Raw genomic sequence first — 22562 nt, forward strand, 5'->3', positions numbered from 1 at the left:
CTAATAACATAAAATTCATCTTACCTAGATCATGACCAAGAAACAACAACGCGCGGACCTAAAAGAAACACTCACTTTTTTACGTTACCCATCACTTCAATAGACTATCCACATACGCAAGGCAATCCAATCTAACCCCAAATATACACCTCAAACACCAAAAAAAACCAATCATTTTAATCTACTATCCACACCAACCTACTTTATCACTTACAAACACAATCACACAAACACACAAACACACAAACACATACCCTCATATTTTTTTTGAAAAAAGAGTTAGTGTTTATTTTCACACTACTCTATCTACACATTGGCAAATTGATGGTTATTTCTTTTCTAGAGTATTGGGTAGCCCTGAAAAGGGCTGTTTTTTGTTTTGTTATGGCATTCTTTTTTAGTTTCTAAGAATGCGATGTCCTCTGAGGATAGACTTTCTGGCGATAGGTCTGCTTCTTCGGAAAGAGAAGAAGAATTCTTTGGTGTCGATACGACAATCGACAAAGCCTCTGTCAGCTTCAGGTTGCTGCTGTTGCTGCTGCTGTTGCTGCTGTCTCTGAAGTCTGTACTTCTCTGTCCATTCTTTTTCCCTGTTCATTTCTTCTCTGAAGAGCTCTTCTATCAGGTCTTCAGTGATTTTTAACATTCTCACATTCTCTATTTCTTCTGGCTTCGGTATCAGACTGTGTCTGACCCTATGCAGATTCACGTAGGCTTCGTTGAGCTTAGCTAGTTTGGAGCACATCTTCGTAGAAGGATGAGTCGACAATGGATGGTTAGACTGGAAACAACCCCGGTTCTTAAAGTTAAAGCGCGGACGTGAAGGAAAACATCCCCCACACGGTTTTCGAGCCGCAACGTTCAGTGAGTGTCATGAGAGGGATAGTAAGAAATGAAAGAGCATCAATCCAACATTCTTATAGCTAAACAAAAGACAAAGGCATTTTTTCAAAACACAACATTTTTTATTCAAAAATCACTTAACACTAAACAACAACATTTTTTAACAATAATTCAACACTATAACATCAAACAATTTTTTTCAAATCACAAACATTTTTTCTTCAAATACAATCTACTTTGAACAAGGCTGACAACGTTGTGAATGAAATTGTGATTTCCACTGTTGGAAATCATTAGGCCATTGATGGACACTACGTTTCCTAGCTTGAGACAAAAGATAAGCATAATGGTCACAAAACCATCGATCTACTTTCACATCGTTTCTAGCAGAAGAACGAGGATCGAAATGAGTCACTAAATGTTCTAAGGAATAGCCCAGGCTGCGATGATGCAGAAAATACACACAGTACTGTCCACACACCAAGGAATCTGTGCCTTGTAATTTCACGTTATTGAATCGGGTGGTTTGAGCATTTCTTCTCATAAAGTCAATGATATCGTCTTCCAAAGGGGGCAATCCGTACGAATCGAAATATTCCACACATCCTTCTTGAGGAAAGTAAACGGCTACCCAGTGGGTTCCTGGGAGATGACTGTCGTCCGTGTTGATCACGTAAGCTTGATGGTCTTTAGGTTTGCGATGAGGGAGTTCATCTTTAGCACAGACGACAGGATTCCAAGAAGCCGTATACGAACTGTGGTTCAAAAGGTAATAAAGTTCCCAGGTATCCATTGTTTTGTGTGTTTTTTTTCTTCACAGGTAATAATAAGTCGTCAATTCGATCCTGACTTTTTGCTTGAAAATGTCTGACGAATAAACGGTTATTCGTTCTGTTTCCTCACTCTGATTCAGGAGAGCTTCGATACGATGGATCTCTTGAGTGGTTAATGGTGGACAAGAATGTTCACGCAAGTCTTTATACCACTGGTGCAACACGTCTTTGTTCGAGATGAGACTCCAAGCTTCGTCCAGATACTCGTCCAATTTTTCTTCTTGACTTAACATTAGGCATTTATCGTGTTGAATTTGACTGGGATGATCGTTTTGACATCCATAACAATTTTTCTTGATCAATTCCGTCATTTTGTCGACCAAGTGTTTGGCAAAACAGGAGACTAAATGGGCTTCTTGTTCTGGCCATCTCGATTTCATCATGATCACTACTTCTTCTTTCACGGTCTCCTTACATTCCATGTCCAAAGTTTCTCCACTAGGTAAAGAGGGATAACAGTCTTCCATGGCTTCTAGTAATCTAGAATGACTTCTCTCAAACTATTGATTTCTATCGTATTATCAAATTCGGCATACAGGATGACGTTCACCGTTACATCAGGGTCTCGGTTTGCAAACTGAATTTCCACACGAATTTGGCCGGATTTTATAGGGTGGAAATGTCCCTCGTCGCTGCCTTGGTCTGGAGTGAAATCGAAAGCCCACAAAGCATAACCTCCTGCGTAATCCTCGTACGTAATGCCGTGACTGGTATTGGTTCCTAACTGGCCGGTGGCTTCGTACAGGGACAAGTACGATCTCAAGTAATTCTTCTTCTCAAAGTCAGGTTCGAAAGGTCGGGTACACAAGGTCTTGCCATCGCGACTGACTTCGATCTTGGACACGCCAAAGTGTTGAAAGTAGAAAGGATTTTTTTCGACAGCTCCGTTGAAGGCTGTATTCTCGACGATACCAACGATTAAACGTTTGGGTAGCTGTCCTTGGAACAGATGATCTTCGATCATGGATCGCTGTCCCTTGGGAATGGTGAACGTTTTCACTTCCACGCGTCGTATGGGATACTTGGCGGTCGTTCTGCTCAACGTCTGACTGATGTCGTTTCCCACTTTAGGTAACACTTCCACACGGCGTACGTAGAGCCTGGCTTCCTCGATGACAGTTTTGCAAACAGTAGTACCTATCAAATGGAAAGCGGCACTGCTACGATTCAGTCTCAGGCGAACATTCACCCCGTTTAGCAAATATTTCTCTTGCAACCACATGTCCAGATGTAAACGATCCATCAGTTCTAAACTTTGTCCGTTTTTGATTTTGTCTCTTCGTTCTACAAATCCGTCATTGTTTGGTGTTTTGCTTGCATCAGTTTCGAATCTTTCAAACTGGCCTGCTTCGTCAGCTTCCCATAGCACACAGGCATTGAGATGAGTGTTCTTGGCATCTATTCCGTACGTCAAGAGATTTTCCAGGTACGCTCGATAAGGGTAAGTATCCATGCTGCTGCTGACCAGTTTGTTGTTCAAGTACAAGTCCACTCCGCTAAACAAGGAATGCATGAAATTGTTGACGGGAGCTATTACCTCATCGCCATCTAGGGTCGAATTGTCCTCATCGACAACTTTGACTTTCAAGTACAAGTAACTGCTATTCAGATCGATGTAATCTTCGGGCTGTCCTTTGATTTCAAACTCGATGGGAGCTGAGGCTGTCAATGAGGAGACGGGGTGAAATTCCACCCACTGGGATTCTTGCATCGTCATCATGGTGGGGGGCATGGCAAACAGATCCAGTTCCGTCTTGGAACAGGCGCATGACTCTCGGTGCATCATTTTTTTGTTCTGTGTTTCAATAATCGAAAACGTCTAAGTCTCGAACGGTTCTTCTTTTTTTGGCCTTTCTCGCTTGAAGTCTGGTGAAAGGGTGTTTTCTTCGTCGTCTCTTTCTGCCTTGTCCTTGCTGAATGCCTGACTCGGTAGCGTGCAGGGCATTTATAGGTGTGTCTCGTCGGCCTAAAATGTCTTTGCCCGTTTGTAACAAGACATTTTTGCCTGCCCTCATGAAGGCTTCTTTAGGGTTTTGTTTGTCGATGATGACATCTTGGAGAAATTCTTTGCCTTGCGTCAGTGCCGCATCTTTCAAGGCGTGCAATCCGCGTGTCACCATCGGTTTCAACACCGGAGCCACCGAACGAAAGGCCGATTTTAACATATCTCCTAAGCCGTGTCCTCGCTGTCGAGCAACTCCTCGGTACACTGGATACATGACTTAAGAGTCGTGAGAGAACCGTTTTCGAAAATGGAGTTTCGCCGTGACTTTTCCTTTGGTGAATGGAATATTTTGTCCCAAATCTCCTTTTATAGCAATGTTGACCGTGTCCAAATACGACTTGCTGACAGGCAAATAGTGAGGATGGACAAATTCGCGGTGGACGTGGTAAGTGTTTCCACCTTCTTCGTCAGCGTTCGTGGCAGAATCCACTTTGAAAGGAATGACACGCAGTAACGGTACGGAGGTGTGTCCCACCACGTTGTACTCCACCACATCGGAATACACGAACATCAAATTCAGTCCTTGGTTCAGTTCTACCGGGGCACGAAATAACTTGCTAAAAGACTCGTTGTCGTAAACGATGGGTAATTCGTTTTTCTTGAGCATGGCCTTTCTCATGTCCATGTCTCCGCCCAACATGTCAAACAATTCAGGACAAAATAAAATGGACAGGATTTTACTTCGTTCAAATTTCATCAAGAAGCGACGAGCTGCTTTGTGGTACTCCATGGTGACACTTTTGTTGACATGCTCTAAAGCTTTCAGAAACACGACATTAAACCTGGAGGTTATGGTGCTGACCAAATGTTGACCACTAAAATAATAGCCTGGGGGAATGAACAAGTGATAGATGGTGTACTTTTGTGCACGGGTTTTCTTGTCATATTTGACATTGCTATCCATCCACTGTTGCATTTGCTCGTCATGAACTTCCACATCAAAAACATTTTGATTGGGAAGGACATTGAGGACTTGGGTTGGGTGAATCATTTCCACTAAAGCCACTTCCCAATGGGCTTCGTGATCTAAGGGGATGGCTTGAGGTAATTTGGCCGTTTAACAGCACAACGTGTTATTGGGAAACACCTCCATGGAACTGTCACTGGGTAAGGTCAAGTAAAATTGGTTTTGGTGACTCATAATTCTAGAGTTCTGTGGCTGTCCGAGGGGATATTACTGGACGTCAGAGGCGTGTCTCCACCCAAAATGGGGTTCTGGTTGTGACTGACACTGGCACTGGACACAAGGTTCCCGGGGTTCCCGTTCGAGGAGAATTTCAGGGAGGGATTGGGAAGCAGGTAACCGATGCAACTGCTCAATAAAATGGTCCACAATTGTTTGTCTCCTTGTTGCAAACTCAAATTGGCGATGGCTGCCCCGATGACACAATACACCACGAAGATTTGGCAGAAAAAGACGATTTGCGTTTTAGGCACACGTTCTCCACACCACACCCACAAGGGTTGTTTTTGTAAATCTTGCACAGAAGAACTGGGTGAAGGAGGAGTGGTCGACGTAGCTGCGTCTGCTGTGTGAAAGGGCATGATGTTCACTTCTTTTTATAGTCGATGACTTGCGAAGAGTCGATCCAAGAATCGAAACTGGGTGGATATCCTTTCCAACGTACTTTGACTTCTTTGACACGTCGTTTGCCCACTTTACGGGTTCTGCGTTCGAGAATGCTTTCGATGTCGTACACGTCGTCTTCTTTTTTGGTGACACGTTGTAACTCGGGCAAATAAAACGTTCCTTTGAGTACTTCTCCGTTCATGTCTTCCAATTTATAGACGGCAGGATGACGGCCATGCACTCGTCCAGTGACGCGAAACAATTCGGTTGTCCAGTTAGGTAAGTAACCTTTGTCGAAAGTGCGTTTGGTTTTGCCAATGCGCACCCAATCTCCTACGGTCAACTCTCCACTTTTCTTGGGGACAGCCCTCGTCGGGGACGTACCGAACAGACGCTCAAACACCAACACTTCATTGTCGGGAGTCACGTCTTGCGGGGCACGTCCGATGCTTCGATGGTAAGATTGGTTGTACGCTTGCACCAGGTGCGGTAAGATGTCGATGTACTTCAGAGTGTGGTGATGCGTAAAATATTTCCACATGCGTTCTTTCAAAGTGCGTTGAAAACGTTCCACGATGCTGGCTTTGGTTTCGGGATTCTCGGTGGTAAAAAAATGAATGTCACGTTTCTTTAATTCTTTTTGGAAAGCTTGGTTCAGAAATTCGGTGCCTTTGTCCGTTTGCCATCGAAGAGGGTGACGGCCACTTTGTTTCAACACCCGTTGCAGGGCTCGCACTAACTCGCTGCTCGATTTGGAAGTCAAGGGCACGACCCAGGCAAATTTGGAAAAGACGTCGATGACACAAAACAAATATTTGTAGCCACGATTGTAGCTGGCCAAATGAGAGACATCGGCTAAATCGGCTTGCCATTGATGATCGATGCCTTCCACTCGGGTGCGACTTCTGGCAAACTTGCGTCGAATGGGTTTGTGCAAAGTGTAGGTAGCTTGTTCTTGTAACCATCGTTGCACTTGAGGTAAACGGAGACTTTTCAGTCGCGTTTTGGCAGCACGATACAATTTTTGAACTCCTGCGTAACCTGCAGGATGCGAGGGATCGTAGTAAATGCTAGCTAAGACTTTTTCCATTTTTTGTGTTTGTGTGTTAATAAGGTACCCACTCTTGGAAGAGGCTACTCTTTTTCTCTTGGGGTATTTTCTTGGATTGCAAGGCTTTGCGTGTGCGGCCAGCAATAGGTGTCGAAGAGGAGGAGGATGTCTGAGCGGGGGATATCGGTTCTTGTTTCACTTCTGTCTTCACTTCTGTCTTCACCTTCTTTTTCTCTTGTGAGGAAGAAGGGGTGGCCATCATCTTTTTAATCCATCCAATTCTGGAGGTAGGTGGTGTTGTTAACTTGCGTACTTTTTCTGGTGGAGTTTGAAACCCTTCTTTTCCTTTTTCTGTCTTGGTCACGGGTACCGGTGGTACTGGTACTGGTACTGGTGATGGTGCTGGACTTTTCATCAAGGTCTTAAAATCTTTCAAAGTGGGTAGAGCTGTTTCGTCTAAAGCTTTCTGGTGAAAGAGTTGTAGTCGTTGCAAGAGTTGACCGTACTTTTGCGAGTTTTCTGTTTCGGACAAATCTTGGCGATCCATCAAGGACTGCAATTCGTGTTGTAACTGGGACATCTCGCTCAAATTGGGATTGGGAGGTAAATGCGGGGTGCGTTGTTCTTGCCACCGATGGTATTCCATCCATCGTTTGTAAGGCACTAAAGCTAGTTTTCGTCCTTCCATGGGGTTGTCAGCGGTCGATTCTGAGATCTTGGGACTTCCGAAGGCCTTTTTATCTTGCTCCCATCAGTCCTCCCAACATGGTTCCCAAGACTCCTTTCAGTATGGGGCCTAACAAGAGAGGTAAAATACCTCCACGTTGGACCAACATCTTTTTCTGACGAATGGGAACTTTCTTTTGAACCATTTTCCGAAGAACGTGACGATGTTTGCCTAAGCATTGTTTCTGGTGTTTGGACAAAGGGATCGTGCCTTTCAAAACGTTCAAACAACATTCGCACACGGTATCGATGACCTCTTTGTAGGCCGTTTGAATGAGTTTTTTTCGTAGGGGTGGAGAAGCTTTGGACAGGACAGATAACAGGTCCCCATGTTTGGCTAAACGTGGTGGCAGTCCTTTCCTTTTCTTTCCTTGGGGTTTTCTGGAGGGTGACATCTTTGAGTCTTTAGGAGCACCTAAAAAACACTGATACCCTACTCGGTCACAGGCCTTTTTTATACTGGAACGCGTCGCCACTGATTGTCTTTACGTTTTATCAGTTTGAGGACAGGCATGACACGTCGTGCAGGGGTACGCAACGGACTAAATCGAGCCAGTTCTTGCTTGGACAAATCCAGTAAACTTTGTAACATGCCCGATCTTTCATGGACTTTGATTTTGGGAGAAGGTACTTTGTGAGCAGCAGCCACTGCCGCTAAATTGGAGGGTCCTGCCACTGGGGAAGTTCTTTTGGGGGTCATCAACGGAGATGTTCTTGGTGTGATCAACGTCTCCAAGTACTCTTCAGTTCCTGGTGAGATCAACGGAGAAGTGGACAAACGTGAGGCTGCCGGAGACGCTGTGGCAGGTCGTGGTTTGCGAGTGTAAGGTTGCGTCCTGGCCGAAGTGCCTCTCTTGCGACTAGTTTTCTTCTGTGGACTTTTCTTTTTCTGGGGACTTTTTCTCTGTTTCTTTTTCTGGGGGCTTCTTTTCTTTTTCCGGGGTGGTGGTGTCTGGTAAGAGGAGGGTCCTGCCACTGGAGAAGTTATTCTTCTTGGGGACCTGGTCTTTTTCTTTTTCTTCTTGGGGCTTCGTTGGACTTTTGTCTTGGGGATAACTTTGGGGGCATTAGGATCCCATCTTAAGAGTGAGCGAATGATGACCCCTCCTAGAGTACCGCTCCCTCCAGGTTTCAAAATGATTTGTTTTTTGGTTTGAGTGTCGATGCGGGGATCGGCCAGTTGGACCAAAGCGACTTTGTTTCGATCGAAAAAGCGTTGGGTTTGATGAGGAATCTGAATGATTCCTTGGAGTAATTGACGTGCCGTCACCGTGAACCATCGTAAGACTTCTTTGAGACTAGCTTCTAAGACACGGGCTCGTGTTTGTGGATTTTTTTCTCGACTGATGCCATACAAGGCACGAATCAATTTGACGGGAAGATGCGACTGAAGGGACGTCATGTTCACACTGTGTGAGACAGACGAAAAAGGGTCTGAGGTTTTTATAGATTTTTTGGTGGGGAGTGAAATGAAGTCGAGGACGGAGACGTGTACAGGACAGGCCCTCCGTCTTGGCACCAGTGGTGAAACAAGTGGGTACGAAATCGCAAATCCTCGGGGGTCGTAGGTTTCAAATCGACGAGTAAATAGGCGTGTGGCGTTTGAGTGGCATCGTCGTACGCCTGAGTCAGCCAAGGCGTTCCTAACTGTTTGGCTAAGACTTGCACTTGCGATTTATCTCGAGGGCTTTTAAACAAGACCACGTAATGCGCATTGAGACTGATGGTGCGATGGGCTTTACTTTGTTGAAACAAATTTTGGGTGATGTAAACGACACTGGCATTACGGTGATGCCCTTTGCGCGTGAACCACAAGTTAATTTCTTCTTCGTCTTCTCCTAACATGTCGTCGAAAATGACCAAATGGGTTAGACGGGAGTCAGAGACGATGCCATCGTCTTCTTTAGGAATGCCTTCCACAAACACGATGGAATCGCCTTGACTTTCTCGCAAGAGGCTGTACGACGATTGCCACTCTTTGTAACACCACACGATCCGTTGAGGGGGCCGATCGATCAAATGATGTTTATGTTCGATCAAACGTTTGACGAATTCGGTTTTGCCAGAACCGCTAGGTCCAGCAATGAGCATGTTAAAGGGATGGCGAAGATACAAAGCCTCCCAACTGGCACGATCTAAGTGTTCGTCGATGACTTTGACAGTAGAGGAAGAGGGAGCAGAGACAGCAGAGGTAGCCATGGTGTGAGAAATGTCACTTGTGACACGAAAACAAACAAGACAAGAGTTTATATACTTTTTTCAGAACACGTTTATTCAATGTTTTTTTTCAAACATGAATACGAAAGACAAAAATACATAAAAACCAAAGGCTTAAGTACAAGGATAAAAGGCACATGATAACGATGAACGTGGAATAAACACAAGTGTCTGTACAACAATCACATGTTTTGGGTAATGTTCTAACCAGTTCAACAGGGGGTAAGGTCACACAAGTGTCCTCCCGAAAGGGTCTTTCAGGTCTGTCCACGACAGTCCTGTCCTGGGTGACGGGTTCTTCTGGCACCGTCACTAACACGGGTTGAAAAGTAACTTTTTTCCTTGAACAACTCTCGTGCATACTGGGCCACTTCTTGGGTCCAAGCCTCAAAACCCCATTCTTTCCAGGCACGGACATCTGTCCAATGGGGATGTAAGTCACAAGCTACACACATCGTCATACACGTCTTGGGTAGCTAAAAGTTGACGAATCTTTTTTTCCTGTTGAGGTCGAGAAGTATCCAGATGAAAATGCAAGGCTTTGAGCAAAAGGAGTTTTTCGTGACCATTTAAGGCCATGGAGGTGGTAAGTACTGATCGTAAAGAGTCCACAAAGAATCGGCTGGTAAACGAAATCCCAGAAAACAAGTCACTAAGACACACGCCACTTGTCGTCCCAAATTGAATGGATACAATTCTTGTAATAATCGATGGTAATGATCCACAGTTTGAATATGGTCATTGAGTTCCTTCCACGGAATCTGTTGGATTACATACGACATAAGTCGTGGCATAGCAGCCTGTTTTTATAGTCTCTTTGTTTCGAAAAGAATACACGTACTTTCTAGCCAGTGATCTTCGTTCTCCAGTTGGGAATGTAAATCTTGCATACTGTAACCGAAACGTCAGAGTTCGATTAGAAGTTTCCTCTTCCGCTAAGTAGATTCCACGTAACAAATGTTGGTAATCCTTTACCTCGTCTTCCTCAATGGGTTGCTCTAGGTGAATCTCGAAGTAACCAAAATGATCAACACGTGAATCATCGGGGGCCTGGAAGTATTGAACAAAGTCTGACCACTGAAACAATTTCTGACGAATCAGTTCTCTTATACCATTCAGGTACCAGTGGTTAACGATCTGGTGACGTAACGGATGCAGTTGTTCTTTACGTTTCACTTGTATTTTCACCAGCTCTCGGTAAATGCGTTCTCTCAACTCCACAGGCAAAGCACGAATGTTCTCTAGCAAAGTATCCATGAATAGGTCATACTAAATCCTCTTTGGTCTGACACAAGAAATGTACTCTTTGCACAAACATGGTTTCACATCAGTGTCGAATTTAAATCGTTGAGTCACTAATCTACACATTACAATTCGTTCAGAAGTTTCCTCTTTCACCAAGTTGACATTGTGTTTAAGATGTTGGTAATTCGTTAACTCTTCCTCTGGAATTCGATGCAGTACGTTTACAATGATGTAACTACAATCGTCCATACCAAACCAATCCTTTTTAAAACTAGAGGATCGTTGATCAATGTCTGTCCGATGGAACACTTTCAATTGAATCAATCCTTGTATAGCCTTCAGGTACCAGTGGTTCAAACACCGGTGACGTAACGGATGCAATTGTTCTTTACGTTTCACTTGTATTTTAACCAGTTCTCGATAAATGCGTTCTCTCAACTCCACAGGCAAAGCACGAATGTTCTCTTGTAAAGTATTCATGAACAGATTATTATGGTAAGAAGTTACTTCAATGTCTCGGTCCCACTAAGGGTAAGTAATGACAATTCGGTGACCATCGAGCATGTTCAACGTAGGCCGAATCTTGCGGTTCCCAGTGGTGAAGTGACACACCGCAACTGAAGCACTTGACTATCTCCTTCGCCCGAGTAGAAAAATCCGGCTCTGGCTAATTCTTCGGGGGTCGGTCCTCCCAGATACTTTGGCCATTTTCCTTTGAACGATTGAAGACGATTTTCAAAGTCGCAGTATTCCGACAAACGCACAGGGAACGAATATTCGTCTTTCACAGGTTCGTTTCGATGAGGGTTGGGTGACAGGAACAGGAGTTTGCTCAGGGCTGGATGACATCCGTAGGGGGGTAGACGTGAAGGTGAACATTCCCCTTTAAACCCGGTAAAATGTCTAAGAGGACGAGCGGCATCGCTTTCGCATCCCTCAGGTTTGACACGCACAGCATCACTTTCCATGACAGGGGCAGTGAGAACAAAGTTCCCATGATGCTTTACGGCATCGCTCAGGTCACAACGTACAGCATCGGTCCCATCGCAAGGCTCACAATCGCACTCGTCTGCAAACTCCGTTACGCAATTACAATGGTAACCACATGGACAATCGCAGTTTCCTTCCGGACATTTTCCGTCGCAATGCATGGGTCTTATCCATCCAGTATTAGTCACACTAGAGGAAGATACAACCTTTTTTACAATCCCCAAACTGAAACGATGTCTTTTTCAAAGTATTCATCTTGTTCGCTCGGTCTTGGTAGTCACAATGAACTATCGATCTTGACCATAGCCCCCTTTTTATATTAGTCTCAATGCAGTCTCCAGCTTGTACATCTTTCCTTTTTTACGTTTTTTATGTCTTGTTTCGGAAGGTACCGTCTCTAAGGTACCGTCAACATTGTACCGTAGTGTAATGGGTGGAAAGGCCATAGAAAGGTAAGGGCAGTGCGGAGACCATCGAGTATGTTCCAGAATAGCTGAATCTTTATAGATACATAGATCCATTCGTAACTTCAGTCCGCAAGCGAAACACTGTACCTCGTATCCCAATCCTGACTCAGGTCCCAAGTAGACAAATTCTGTTCTAGCTAAAACATGCGAAGAAGGTAATCCTTCCCTATCCGTAGGCCATTTCTGAAACGTGTCCAATCGACGGGCACAATCACAATAGTCAGGTAAGAAGACTGGAAAATGGTAGGGTTTGAACTTGGAGTTCTCATCGGGTTTCTCACTCGATTCTTGCTTTGGCGAAGTCATCTTTCTGGTGGGTGACTATCCTCTTACAACCAATGTTTTATACCAACGTGTCCATACGGTAAGGTGAAATGATTGGGAAGTCGCACTCGCTTCTGGTACACGATTTGATAGACTTTTTCCAAGGGTCGACTGACGATGTGGTGAGTGGGTAAACGTACAATCTTGTTCGGTTGGTAAGTGGTCACTTTAAAGTTTCCATCCTCTCCCGATTGCAAGGCTTCTTTCAATACCCCAAAGTTGACCACACGACTGGTACGATAATTCAGAGTCAGTCCTTTCACTTTGCACGTCGTGTGCACTTCTCCTTGTTTGTTCCGGTATTCGTAGCCGTAATTTTTGGGACCGCCACTGACGAAACTTAGAATCTTGTCGTCGGGATGCTCGTCTGTCCAGGCTCCTAAACGGTCTCCTTCGATGTTAGGGTGATGTTGAATCGGGTGATGGATGTAAATGCAACTGTCCGTGTCAAAGTACAGGACGCGTTCTTCTAACAGTTCTAAAGCTTCGTACAATTTTAAGCGAGCATGGGCTGTCACGTAAGCCGCAATGATGACATTTCCAAAAGGGTCGTCTTGTACAAAGTCCAGATCTTCTTCGTAATTGACCAAGATCAAATTCTCTCGAACGACGTCCACGTGTTTCATGTATTTGGTTTTGTCGTGAATCATCTGGAAGTAGCGGGAAGGTTCTGTCAAATATTCCGTCTTGGGTAAACACGGTCGTTGTGCCATTTTACCCCACAAGCAATTTAACATCACTTTGGCAAACGATCGCCTGCCTTCGTTTTTCTCGATGTTGTCTAAAGTGATGCCTTCTTGTTCGTAGTATTTCTCTTTGAATTGTATTTGGTCTTCGGGAGTGTGACACCAGGAAGGATAGCCGCTGGCTTCTTGCTTCAGTTTCAAAAAGGCATCCACGTAGTCGGCGAAAATGCCTTTCTGAGTAGGGTCACCCTTGTGGTATTGCTGTGTCTTGGGAAAGTGACAAATTTCGTACACTTCTAACAGTTGGTATCCCATGTCCAGAGCTTTGAACAATTCTACGCTGACCCAGGTTCCCGTCAAGGCACGTTCTTCCTGGCTGTGCTGACAAGGTTGGTCTTGGTTGCACGTTTCGGCACAAGTACGACACAAGGGAAACATCAGTTTGCCTTGACAATGGTGAGGTAAGACGGGATGGTATAGGTTCGTGGGAGGCAAAACTTTACACTTGATCAAGCCTTCGTATTGTCGAATGTTTTTCAGGTCGATGTGTTCCGTCAGCAATTGCGGGTGCCCTACAGGAAAGCGACAATATTTGCACACGTAGGGATACAGCGAACACACGTCCAAGTATTTGATTTCTTCTCCTTTCTCTTCGTCGGCTTGGTACAGCAAACAGGTGGCATTGGTCCTTCCTCCGTACAAACTATCCCTCGGGTTCAGCGGGTCCATGAACTGGTAACTTTCCACGAGGCGTTTAAACTCGGGATCGGTTTTCATACGGTGATCGTACTCGTGTTCCCACATTTCCACCACTTGGTATCCTTGCTGTTCTAACTTTAGGCGTCGCTGACAAGTGTCCTGGTACAAGTCTTCCATGGTTCGTTGCAAAAACTGATTTTCAGTGCCACGGTCAGGATAACAAACAGGACATCCGTGAAATAAGCAACCGTTAAACTCGTACACAATCTTGGGGTTTTCTAAGTCCCAGCCATCGACCGAATACGTTCCGATGGTCTTTTCGCCCCCTCCGTTGTGGGCATGCTGAATCCACTTGTCTTCCTTGTCGCACAAGTAATGTAACCAACGTAGGGCTTTGACCGAATATTGACGCTTGACAAAGTTGGTCGTTTGAGGGCGGATGACAGCCACAGTGTTTTCAGGCATGAATCGTTGTCGATACACTAAGGAACACGCTTTGGCAATGGTGCAAGCTTCTTTCAAAGGATCGACCCCTCCGTGTTCCATGAACAGTTCTCGAAATTTTCCACAGCAACGCCGTAAAATGTCCACGTCGGAACGATAATACTTTAGCATTTCTTCCTGAAAGTCGAAAGGGTCGGAGGCGTGAGCCTGGTACCAAGCGTAGAAAGCTTCTCGTTGTTCGGTACGCATGTTGTCGGGGTCGTAATAGTGAGCCTCAGGCAAATGGGGTAGAACGGCGTGTTGATTGGCTTCCGTATTGAAAAAGTGTGGAAAGTACCCTTCAGCCATTTCTGTCATTCCAAACGTTTTAGGCATTCGACTCAAAGGCATGGCCAAATAGCTCATCGAATCTTTAAACTGCACTTGTCCCACTCGCATGAAAATGATTTTGGCTCCGTTCAAAGTCACTTTAGGACGCTCGGTGCCTTGTTCCGTATAGTATCTGAGAAGAAACTGTCCATCGTATCCGGAGAAATTGTGAGCCATCACCGTGGCATGACGATGACAATCTCCGTAACGATCGATGTCCTCTTGGCTCCACGTCTTGTCGACCGGGTCTAAGACCCATTGGGCAAAATCGGCTAGTGTGTTCGGTCCCCGAAAGATTTTTTCACGCCCTACAGGAATCTTGCTGCAGTGAGGGCAATGACTGAAGATAGGTTCTTGAATGCACTTCTTGCACGCTCGATGAGCCACGCAGAAATTAGGAATGTGAATGCCGGTCTCTTGCATGCATTCGAAATCGAAAAAGATGAAATTGCCTTTCTTCTTCTTGTGACCGTCCTCTTTCTCTGGTGGGGGTTGGTATTTTTGCACGTAACATTGGTGTTCCAAGTCCACAATGTGGTGACAAATGTGACATTTTTTCTTTCCTCGACATACGTGTGCCTTGGCAGCATTGGTACGTATGACTTGTTCACACGTAGGGCACAATCTCAGGAGTTGACAAGCACATTTCTTCTGTGAACCTTGCGTTTTCAGATGTTGTTGGTAACAGGTAGGGCTGACAAACGTGCGCAGACAAGTTGAACAAGGCACTGGTTCTTCGCTCAGACAGGGTGAAGAGGCCAAACATCCTGAGCATTTCAATCCACAATGCTTGTGTTGCTCTCGATTATTATAACCATGGTCACATTTCTCACAGTAATAACCGTATCCCAGGAATCCGGTGATACTGGTAATGGTATCGAAATGGTCATCGTGATGATAAACGTGAATGTATTTTCCGTCCTTAAAATCTTGCCCTCGAAACAACAGAGGCCCGCGCACTTCTTGAGGGTGCACTTTCAAGGTGTATCGTGGAGCTAGGGCATCTTGCAATTTTTGCATCTCAGGAATACCACAGGGTGTGTCTTTGGACAGGCCGGCTTGTCGTAACAGGAGTTCTGCTTCGTTTCGTTGTTTGGCTCGATAGGAACGTTGAATAGTGTTCCAGGTTCTTTTCCATTCTACCGTGTCGTTCTTGTTGGCATAGTTTCGTCCCACCACGATGGCACGGGCTAAACACATCTGGTCATGAGGATTGTGAATTTGGACAAGGCTACGCTTAATGCTGCGAAGGTCGTTCACCAATAACATCTTTTTGCGTCCGGTCCCTTGAGGAGGAGAGACGTGGGTCATGTCCAATGTGGCTTTTCCATCGGTGATGTCAAACTGGTCATTAGATTGTTGCACGTGTTGAATCTTGTCCATGACTTTGGAAGCGGTCAATTCTGCAGGGGTGCTAAACTCGATCCAAACAGGGGATTTCAAACCGTCGTGTTGTATGGAAAGTCTCAAGCGATCGTCTTCTTTGGGTTGACATTGTCGCTTGAGTGAGGTGAGCAAAGAATCCCACACCCCAGTGATGAACACTTCTGCTTTCTCTAACGGCACTTCAGCCTTGAAATCTTTAAACTTCACCGTGTATTTGTAAGCCGTGGTTCTAAATTTTCTAGAGGAGCGCTTTTCCGTCTCTCGAATGGAATAGTAATTTTCAGGGTTGACTAAGGGTGGTGAACTTGGTTTAGAGGGTTCGGATTCTGGTTCACTCATGTCCTCTTCAAAATCACTGGCATGAATTTGTGCCAAGATTTCAGCTCTGGTACGAGGCGATAGATCACGTTTCTGCCTCTTACTTTCTTCTTCCTTCTCAAATGAATTAGATCGTTTCATCTTGAAAGCAAAAAGTCAAATGACTCAAGTTCAAACACCATGAGCTACTTTATAGTCATAGCAGACCAGTGTATATAAAAGGGTGTGTGTCTTGTCCTTTCACTATTCATTTCACTCTCAAGCCGAGCACAACGATGGAAGAGACTAACCAGATGGAACGTTTCGTCAGAGCTTTGCGAGGGGTCATTAGGAAATTCTCTTCAGACCAGCCTACGGACTACTCTCCTTCCTTTCGAGATAAAAGTCAAGATACTTGCTATATCTGTCAGAAGAAAGGGCATTGGTCTTCAGAGTGTCCAGACCGTCAAAAAAGAACAAAAACAGGGGCTAAAAAAGACAAAAGTCAAGATACCTGTTATTATTGTAAAGAAAAAGGACATTGGTCTCCAGATTGCCCAAAAAAGAAACAAGAGGAATCAGAAGAAAAGAGGGATTCTTCAGAAGAAGAGAGGGGTTCTTCAGAGGAAGAGAGGGATTCTTCAGAGGAAGAAAGCAGACAGGTGAAGAAAAAGAAACAGGAGAAGAAAAGAAGGGAAGAAAGCGAGGAGGAAGAAGAGGAAAAGAGTGTGACAGTGAAGAAATTCAAAAAACAGAGACTAAACAAGGAGACAGAAGAAGTCAATGAACTTTTAATTAAAGTGTTATGTTGTGAATTGTGAATTGGATTGTAACAATGGATAAAAGAATAAATTAATGATATAAGGTAAGTGTCTTTGAGTTTTGATTTTAAAATAAGAAGCTACACTCACGCACTCATACACAGACACGTACTATAGGGGTAAAATGGGTGGGTTTTTTTTGAGTGATTGGCAAATTGAAATTGTATTTCTTTTCGAGAAATGTGGGTGGCCCTGAAAAGGGCCTTTTTTATTTATGGTGTAGGGGTGAGTTTAAGCAATCAACTTTAACTGCCTTATGCCTTTGCCACGGCCAAGGCCTACTTCTGGACTGCGTAACGTTGATGATGATGATTGGGTTGAAATCACTAAGGGTGGTACGGTAGGCTTAGTCACAGGGTTGACGTGTTTAGCTCGGGAAGGTCGTATTCTCTTCGGTCGTAATAAAGAAGTCTGATACATTTGTTTCAAACTTCTTAACTCCGCTAAAATGTCCAACAGTACCGTGACCGTTTGATTTTCACCCTCCTGTTTCTTTGCTGCTACTTCTTGCTGTTGTTGCTGTTGTTTTTTTCTTACCTCTTCTTCTTGCTGCTGTTGCTGTAGGAGAAAAGCCTGTTCCGCTTCCTTTTGTCGTTGTATAAATTTCTCCAATTCTTCTTTCTGTCTCTGTCTAAAATTCTCCACTTGCGGTAATGAAGACGGTAACGAAGGTTCCGGAACAAATTCTTGCGAGGAGAGAAAATCCACAAAATCCCAATTCACCTCTTCTGAAAGTAAGTCCGGGTTCCCTTGGGCAGTCTCCCCTGTTGGTGCACCCCAATGGATCGTTTTCTGAGTTTCCGTCATGTCGAATCACTGTCGCATAGATTGACTGCACACAAGCGCTAACGAATCTATATAGACCAACTGACGTCACAGACTGCTCTCTTCGGATTGGATGCGGGGTAACTGAATTTTGTAACGCGTGTTCGGATTGGTGAATGAACTCAATCCGTTTCAATCCTACCTCTGCCTATAAATAAGCGCAGTTCAATGCATTGATTCACCTGTTCTCGTCGCTTCAAGATGTGGACCACAGTTGAGTCATCCACCCTTGTGTCTTCCATGATGTTTCGGACAGACTTGCTCATGTATGTCCGATCCAAGTGGACCGTTGTCCACAGGACAAACACCAGCCTGTGGATACGTAGGATTTACGTGGAGAGGCAAGGATGCCTGAAAAGAGTGCTAATTTACGGGCCAACAGTGAGACGCAGCCTAAGGACAAGAAGAAGACCAATGCGGTGCCATTTATGTTAATGAATACATTAACATAAACCCAAAGGCCCTTTTCAGGGCCAGCCATATTTCTCGAAAAGAGATTGCCTACCCGTTTTTTTAAAATTTAAAAAAAAAAAATCCCATGTTAAATTCCCCTTGTACGTATATGTTCCCACGATTTATTCCCATGTTAAATTCCCCTTGTACGTATATGTTCCCACGATTTTTCGCCATGTTAAATTTCCGATGTACGTATATGTTCCCAAGGGGGTCTGTAATGCTAATTTCCATTGTACGTATAGTATCCCCATTCACTACTTATATATATATATATATATATATATATATATATATATATATATACACACACATTAAAATAACATGGCAATTAAAGTGTTGGTATAAAGCAAATTGATGTACCAATACTACTGGTCTATCAAATTGTGATCCGCCCATGGCGCAATAATACGAATATATACACATTCTTACAAATGCAGGCCTATAGATCAATGATGAATTTAAACTCATTCATTAATCATAAATGACGTGAAAATAACGATAAAAATATTAATAGTCCTTGTTTTCTAAATGAAATTAAAATAGTACACAATTTCATCGGAATCCTTTCTTTTTTTCCATTTCTATTCTCCCCCCCCCCTCGTGCGTAAGAGACAAAACAAGCAAAAATCTGGAGTTAGAGAGAAAAAAAAATTGCGCTGGACGAAAACATTAAAACTGAACTTGTACCAAGTAACCGACAGCAATCGGATTCGTCGTAACGGTATGTTTACGTTTTCCTTGGGATCCATCTACAGTGTTCATAATATCAATGATACATAGCTGCAATAGCCAGTCGTCACTTGGCCTGTATGTTAAATTTGTCGGTTACGAGGCACACATACTGTAGCGTATTTAATGCTTTGTTTTTGTTGTTTCTTAAACCTATTACAATGTTCTAAACATCGATTATTAATCATTTTTTAATATAAAAATGTCCAAATGGTCACATTCCCCCCCCCCCCCCATCTCTCTCTGGATTATCGTAGCTAGATACGGGCGAAAATCCATGAAAATATGAGCGTTAGTGATTTTAGTTTGTGTCATACGACGATGTCTCTGGACCTTAGACCAGCGAGTTGTTCTCCACCTTTTTTTTCTTTTTTTGTTTGACTGGACGCCAGTCAAACAAAAAAAGAAAAAAGGTGGAGAACAACTTGCTGGTCTACTGTTTGGCACGTCTACACGACAAGAGACAAATAAAAGAATTGTGAAATATATGAATGTACAAACAAATGAGAATAGATATGAGACTAAAAACGTTCAAGGTCTCACCATCGTGGTGTCAGCCATTGATCAAGTGTCAGTCATTGTTGTCTCAACTAAACAATAACATTAATATTCATTATCTTATACCATATACTCAAGGATCGCGTTTTGTACAATGTTTTATGAGCGAATACATATGGGCCAGTACTATTAATGTATACACTGCTTTCCCGTGCTACCTTTACAACTCGTTACTAATTGCGCACATCGACAGTCAAACATGCGAGTTGCCATTTCTGGCCATGCGTGACAAGAAAATTTATACCAAGGTGTATATCCTGTGTTTAAATGTTAACACAATCAGGTGTCCACTTTGATTTGCTTTGGTAAAACCGCTCGCGTTATTTATATACGTTTGTAACTCTTAACCAGTCATCAACCTGGACATAGGTACATCAGTCTACTGATCATTCCATTTACTTAAGTCAATAAAAAGTGAAAACTAGTTAGGTTACGGTAAGGATACGGCCTCTCAGTAATAAAGACGGTACTTAGCTTGAAAATAGATGTGACACACAAACACACACAATCACCTTGAAGCTTTATTTGACAGGACGAATATGGTATGTGGTGAAATATTCATTTTGAGTCTTCCTGCAGGTTTACATTTTACAGAAAAGAAAAACACAGGTGCGTGTTTTACTTACGCCATATTCATTCTGTAGACAATTCATGTGCACTTATAAAGAGTAGAGATTGGTAGATTATTATCTGAATACCGGTAGCTACTATTTGATAATTATATACGTGAACAGGTCTGATTGCAATATGGACGGGGAAAAGCAAGCCGCGTGCGACGCTATCGAGAGAGCCAAAGATGATCTATTTAAAGTCAGTCAAGATATCTGGTCCCACCCTGAGGAGAATTTCCAGGAGCATCATGCCCACGAAGCTTTGACTACCTTCCTTGAAAAGTATGGATTTAATGTAGAGAAAAACTTTCATCTGCCGACGGCGTTCCGAGCGGTGCTTGGAGATGGAAACACTGGACCCCATATAGCCGTATTGTGCGAGTACGACGCCCTGCCTGAGATCGGACATGCATGTGGGCACAACCTCATAGCTGAAGTGGGCGTGGCCGCAGCACTAGGGGTCAAGGCGGCATTTAAATCTGTAGGGAAGCCAGTTGGCAAGGTTAGCATTCAAACATACTCTTGAATTGTATTATTTAACTTGTGTTGTTGTTGTCGTTTTTATGTCAAAAATTTCATAAATTTTCAGTTGATAGTTCATTTTATTGTTGCTGTTAAAAATTGTTTTCCTCTTTCTTCTATTCAAAATTACCACGGTACAGCTTCTCTTTGTCTTTTTCTCCTCGTTTATCTTTTAAAATAATAATAATAATAATAATAATAGCTCGTCGGACACTAGTAATCAAAGGATCACGAGTTAGCCGTCACTGTCAAATAGGATCTGCCACCTCTGGGTGTCCTTGACAAAGGCACATGGCTCCCATTTCATTATCATCATATAGTCAAAACAAAATGCTGAATGTGCAGTTTGAACACACACACACACACACACACACAAAATTCCAGCAACAAAAAAAAAAAGAAACAAAACAAACTATCAAACAAGCAATCATGTCCAACAAGCCAGACTCCAAACTACCTGTTGATTATCTCGACTTCTTTCTAGAGCCTTTTGTCATTTTGTTGACATTCGTAATTGTAGTGTTGTTCAGATGCCACTTTCTTGTTAATTCACATTTATCAAATAATATTTATTACCTAATAATTCTGATTATAGTTTAATTGAGTTTTCATTTATTTTTAATTTACTTTTTATATCTTTTATCCCTAAATTAAAATGTTATGTCTCGCTTGTTCTGTCGTGGCATAATAACAAAATCTTGCAGAGTCACTAAAGGACACACGGTACTAATTATACGGAAGAACTGTGAACCAGTCTAGAAATGGGTGAAGAAATAATAGAGTATTTACAGGTTTGGTGGTCCATAATTGGTTAATAATGAAAATTAAAATTTTAGGAAAAATATCTTTTGAGAGCTTATCCTATGTGTAATATAAAAAAAATATTGACAAATTTCTACTGATGCAATTTTAGCATTTTTACAGGCTTGACTCAGGAGTACTCAATACTGAAAGTAGCACCTGATTCATTTGGTGCAGAATCAATAACACATGTTTCATGCACATGTATGTAAACAAATTGCCGCGGGTCATATGGTGTTCTCCACACATAAGCTTGCACCAAGGTTAGATGTGCACGAAAAATTATAGGTGTCATTATCAGCACCCATAAATTTAAAGTTATTGAATTTTGAATATGATAGTGTTTCCATATGTTTACCATTGGAGTGGAATTAGTACCGTGAGTCCTATATGCGACCTATACCATAATAGGAGTTTGTTGTTTCCATGGTTACCACGTGCATACAGGGTATCAATTTGGTGGTTTTTACATATGACAATCATAATGGAGTCTTTTTATCATGGTTTGAATGTGGTTTTGGAGAAAAATTCTATACAAAAGACAGATGGGGATGGTTTTATACACTGGAGAGAGGAAGTAGATAGCTCAGGCCATAGGGAAAAGAGCATAGTATGGCCTGATGGCAGAATTTCATATGATGGTACCCATAGATTGGCCTATATGGTTAAATACCATTTAACACATGCAACAATTCCCCAAAAGGGGGTGGGGGTGGGGAGATTTTATATGTAACCAACTTATGTCACAATCACTTATGCATCAGTACTGATCATTTAACTTTAGAGACACACTCAGCAGATCAAAGCAGAGAACATTGTAAAAACAAGGACTGTGCACAAAACTGCACATGCTGCATTGCCTCAACCTGTAAATTGAATTATTATATGTCGAGTCACATTGAATATCAATTATACCGGTCTTATTTCTTATCCTAGAATTAAACTCCTTGACACCTATTCTATGTTCAGCATGTTTCTCATATTGGTACATTACATTTTTGGGTAAACAGTATTGGAACTTTTCTGCATTCCTTTTGTTGAGGGAGCAGGGAGGGATATTTTCACTTAAAATAATAGTTTTCAACCC

At 43.1% G+C, this 22562-nt stretch overlaps 1 protein-coding gene and 1 long non-coding RNA gene across 4 annotated transcripts in view; one reads left to right on the top strand and one right to left on the bottom strand.

The window, feature by feature from the left end:
- LOC149786723 (uncharacterized) overlaps positions 1–22562 on the bottom strand; it is a 71198-nt gene that overhangs the window by 20820 nt on the left and 27816 nt on the right. Inside the window, exon 1 of one of the 3 annotated variants that reach the window (XR_016425020.1) lies at positions 19786–19803. The exons of the other annotated variants lie outside the window; for them this stretch is intronic. This is a non-coding gene — a long non-coding RNA (uncharacterized LOC149786723). Of the gene's footprint in view, positions 1–19785; positions 19804–22562 lie in introns of those variants that run through there. 3 annotated transcript variants of the gene reach the window in all.
- Positions 20046–22562, top strand: part of LOC149786724 (xaa-Arg dipeptidase-like) — a 74494-nt gene continuing 71977 nt past the window's right edge. Inside the window, exon 1 of the mRNA XM_089977223.1 lies at positions 20046–20654. Within this exon, the coding sequence (XP_089833349.1) occupies positions 20289–20654 (366 nt within the window). The 5' untranslated portion in view covers positions 20046–20288. The remainder of the gene's footprint in view (positions 20655–22562) is intronic.

This window comes from Sinohyriopsis cumingii, chromosome 12, assembly GCF_028554795.1.
Source record: "Sinohyriopsis cumingii isolate HCF-2022 chromosome 12, ASM2855479v2, whole genome shotgun sequence".
Taxonomy (NCBI): Eukaryota; Metazoa; Mollusca; class Bivalvia; order Unionida; family Unionidae; genus Sinohyriopsis; species Sinohyriopsis cumingii.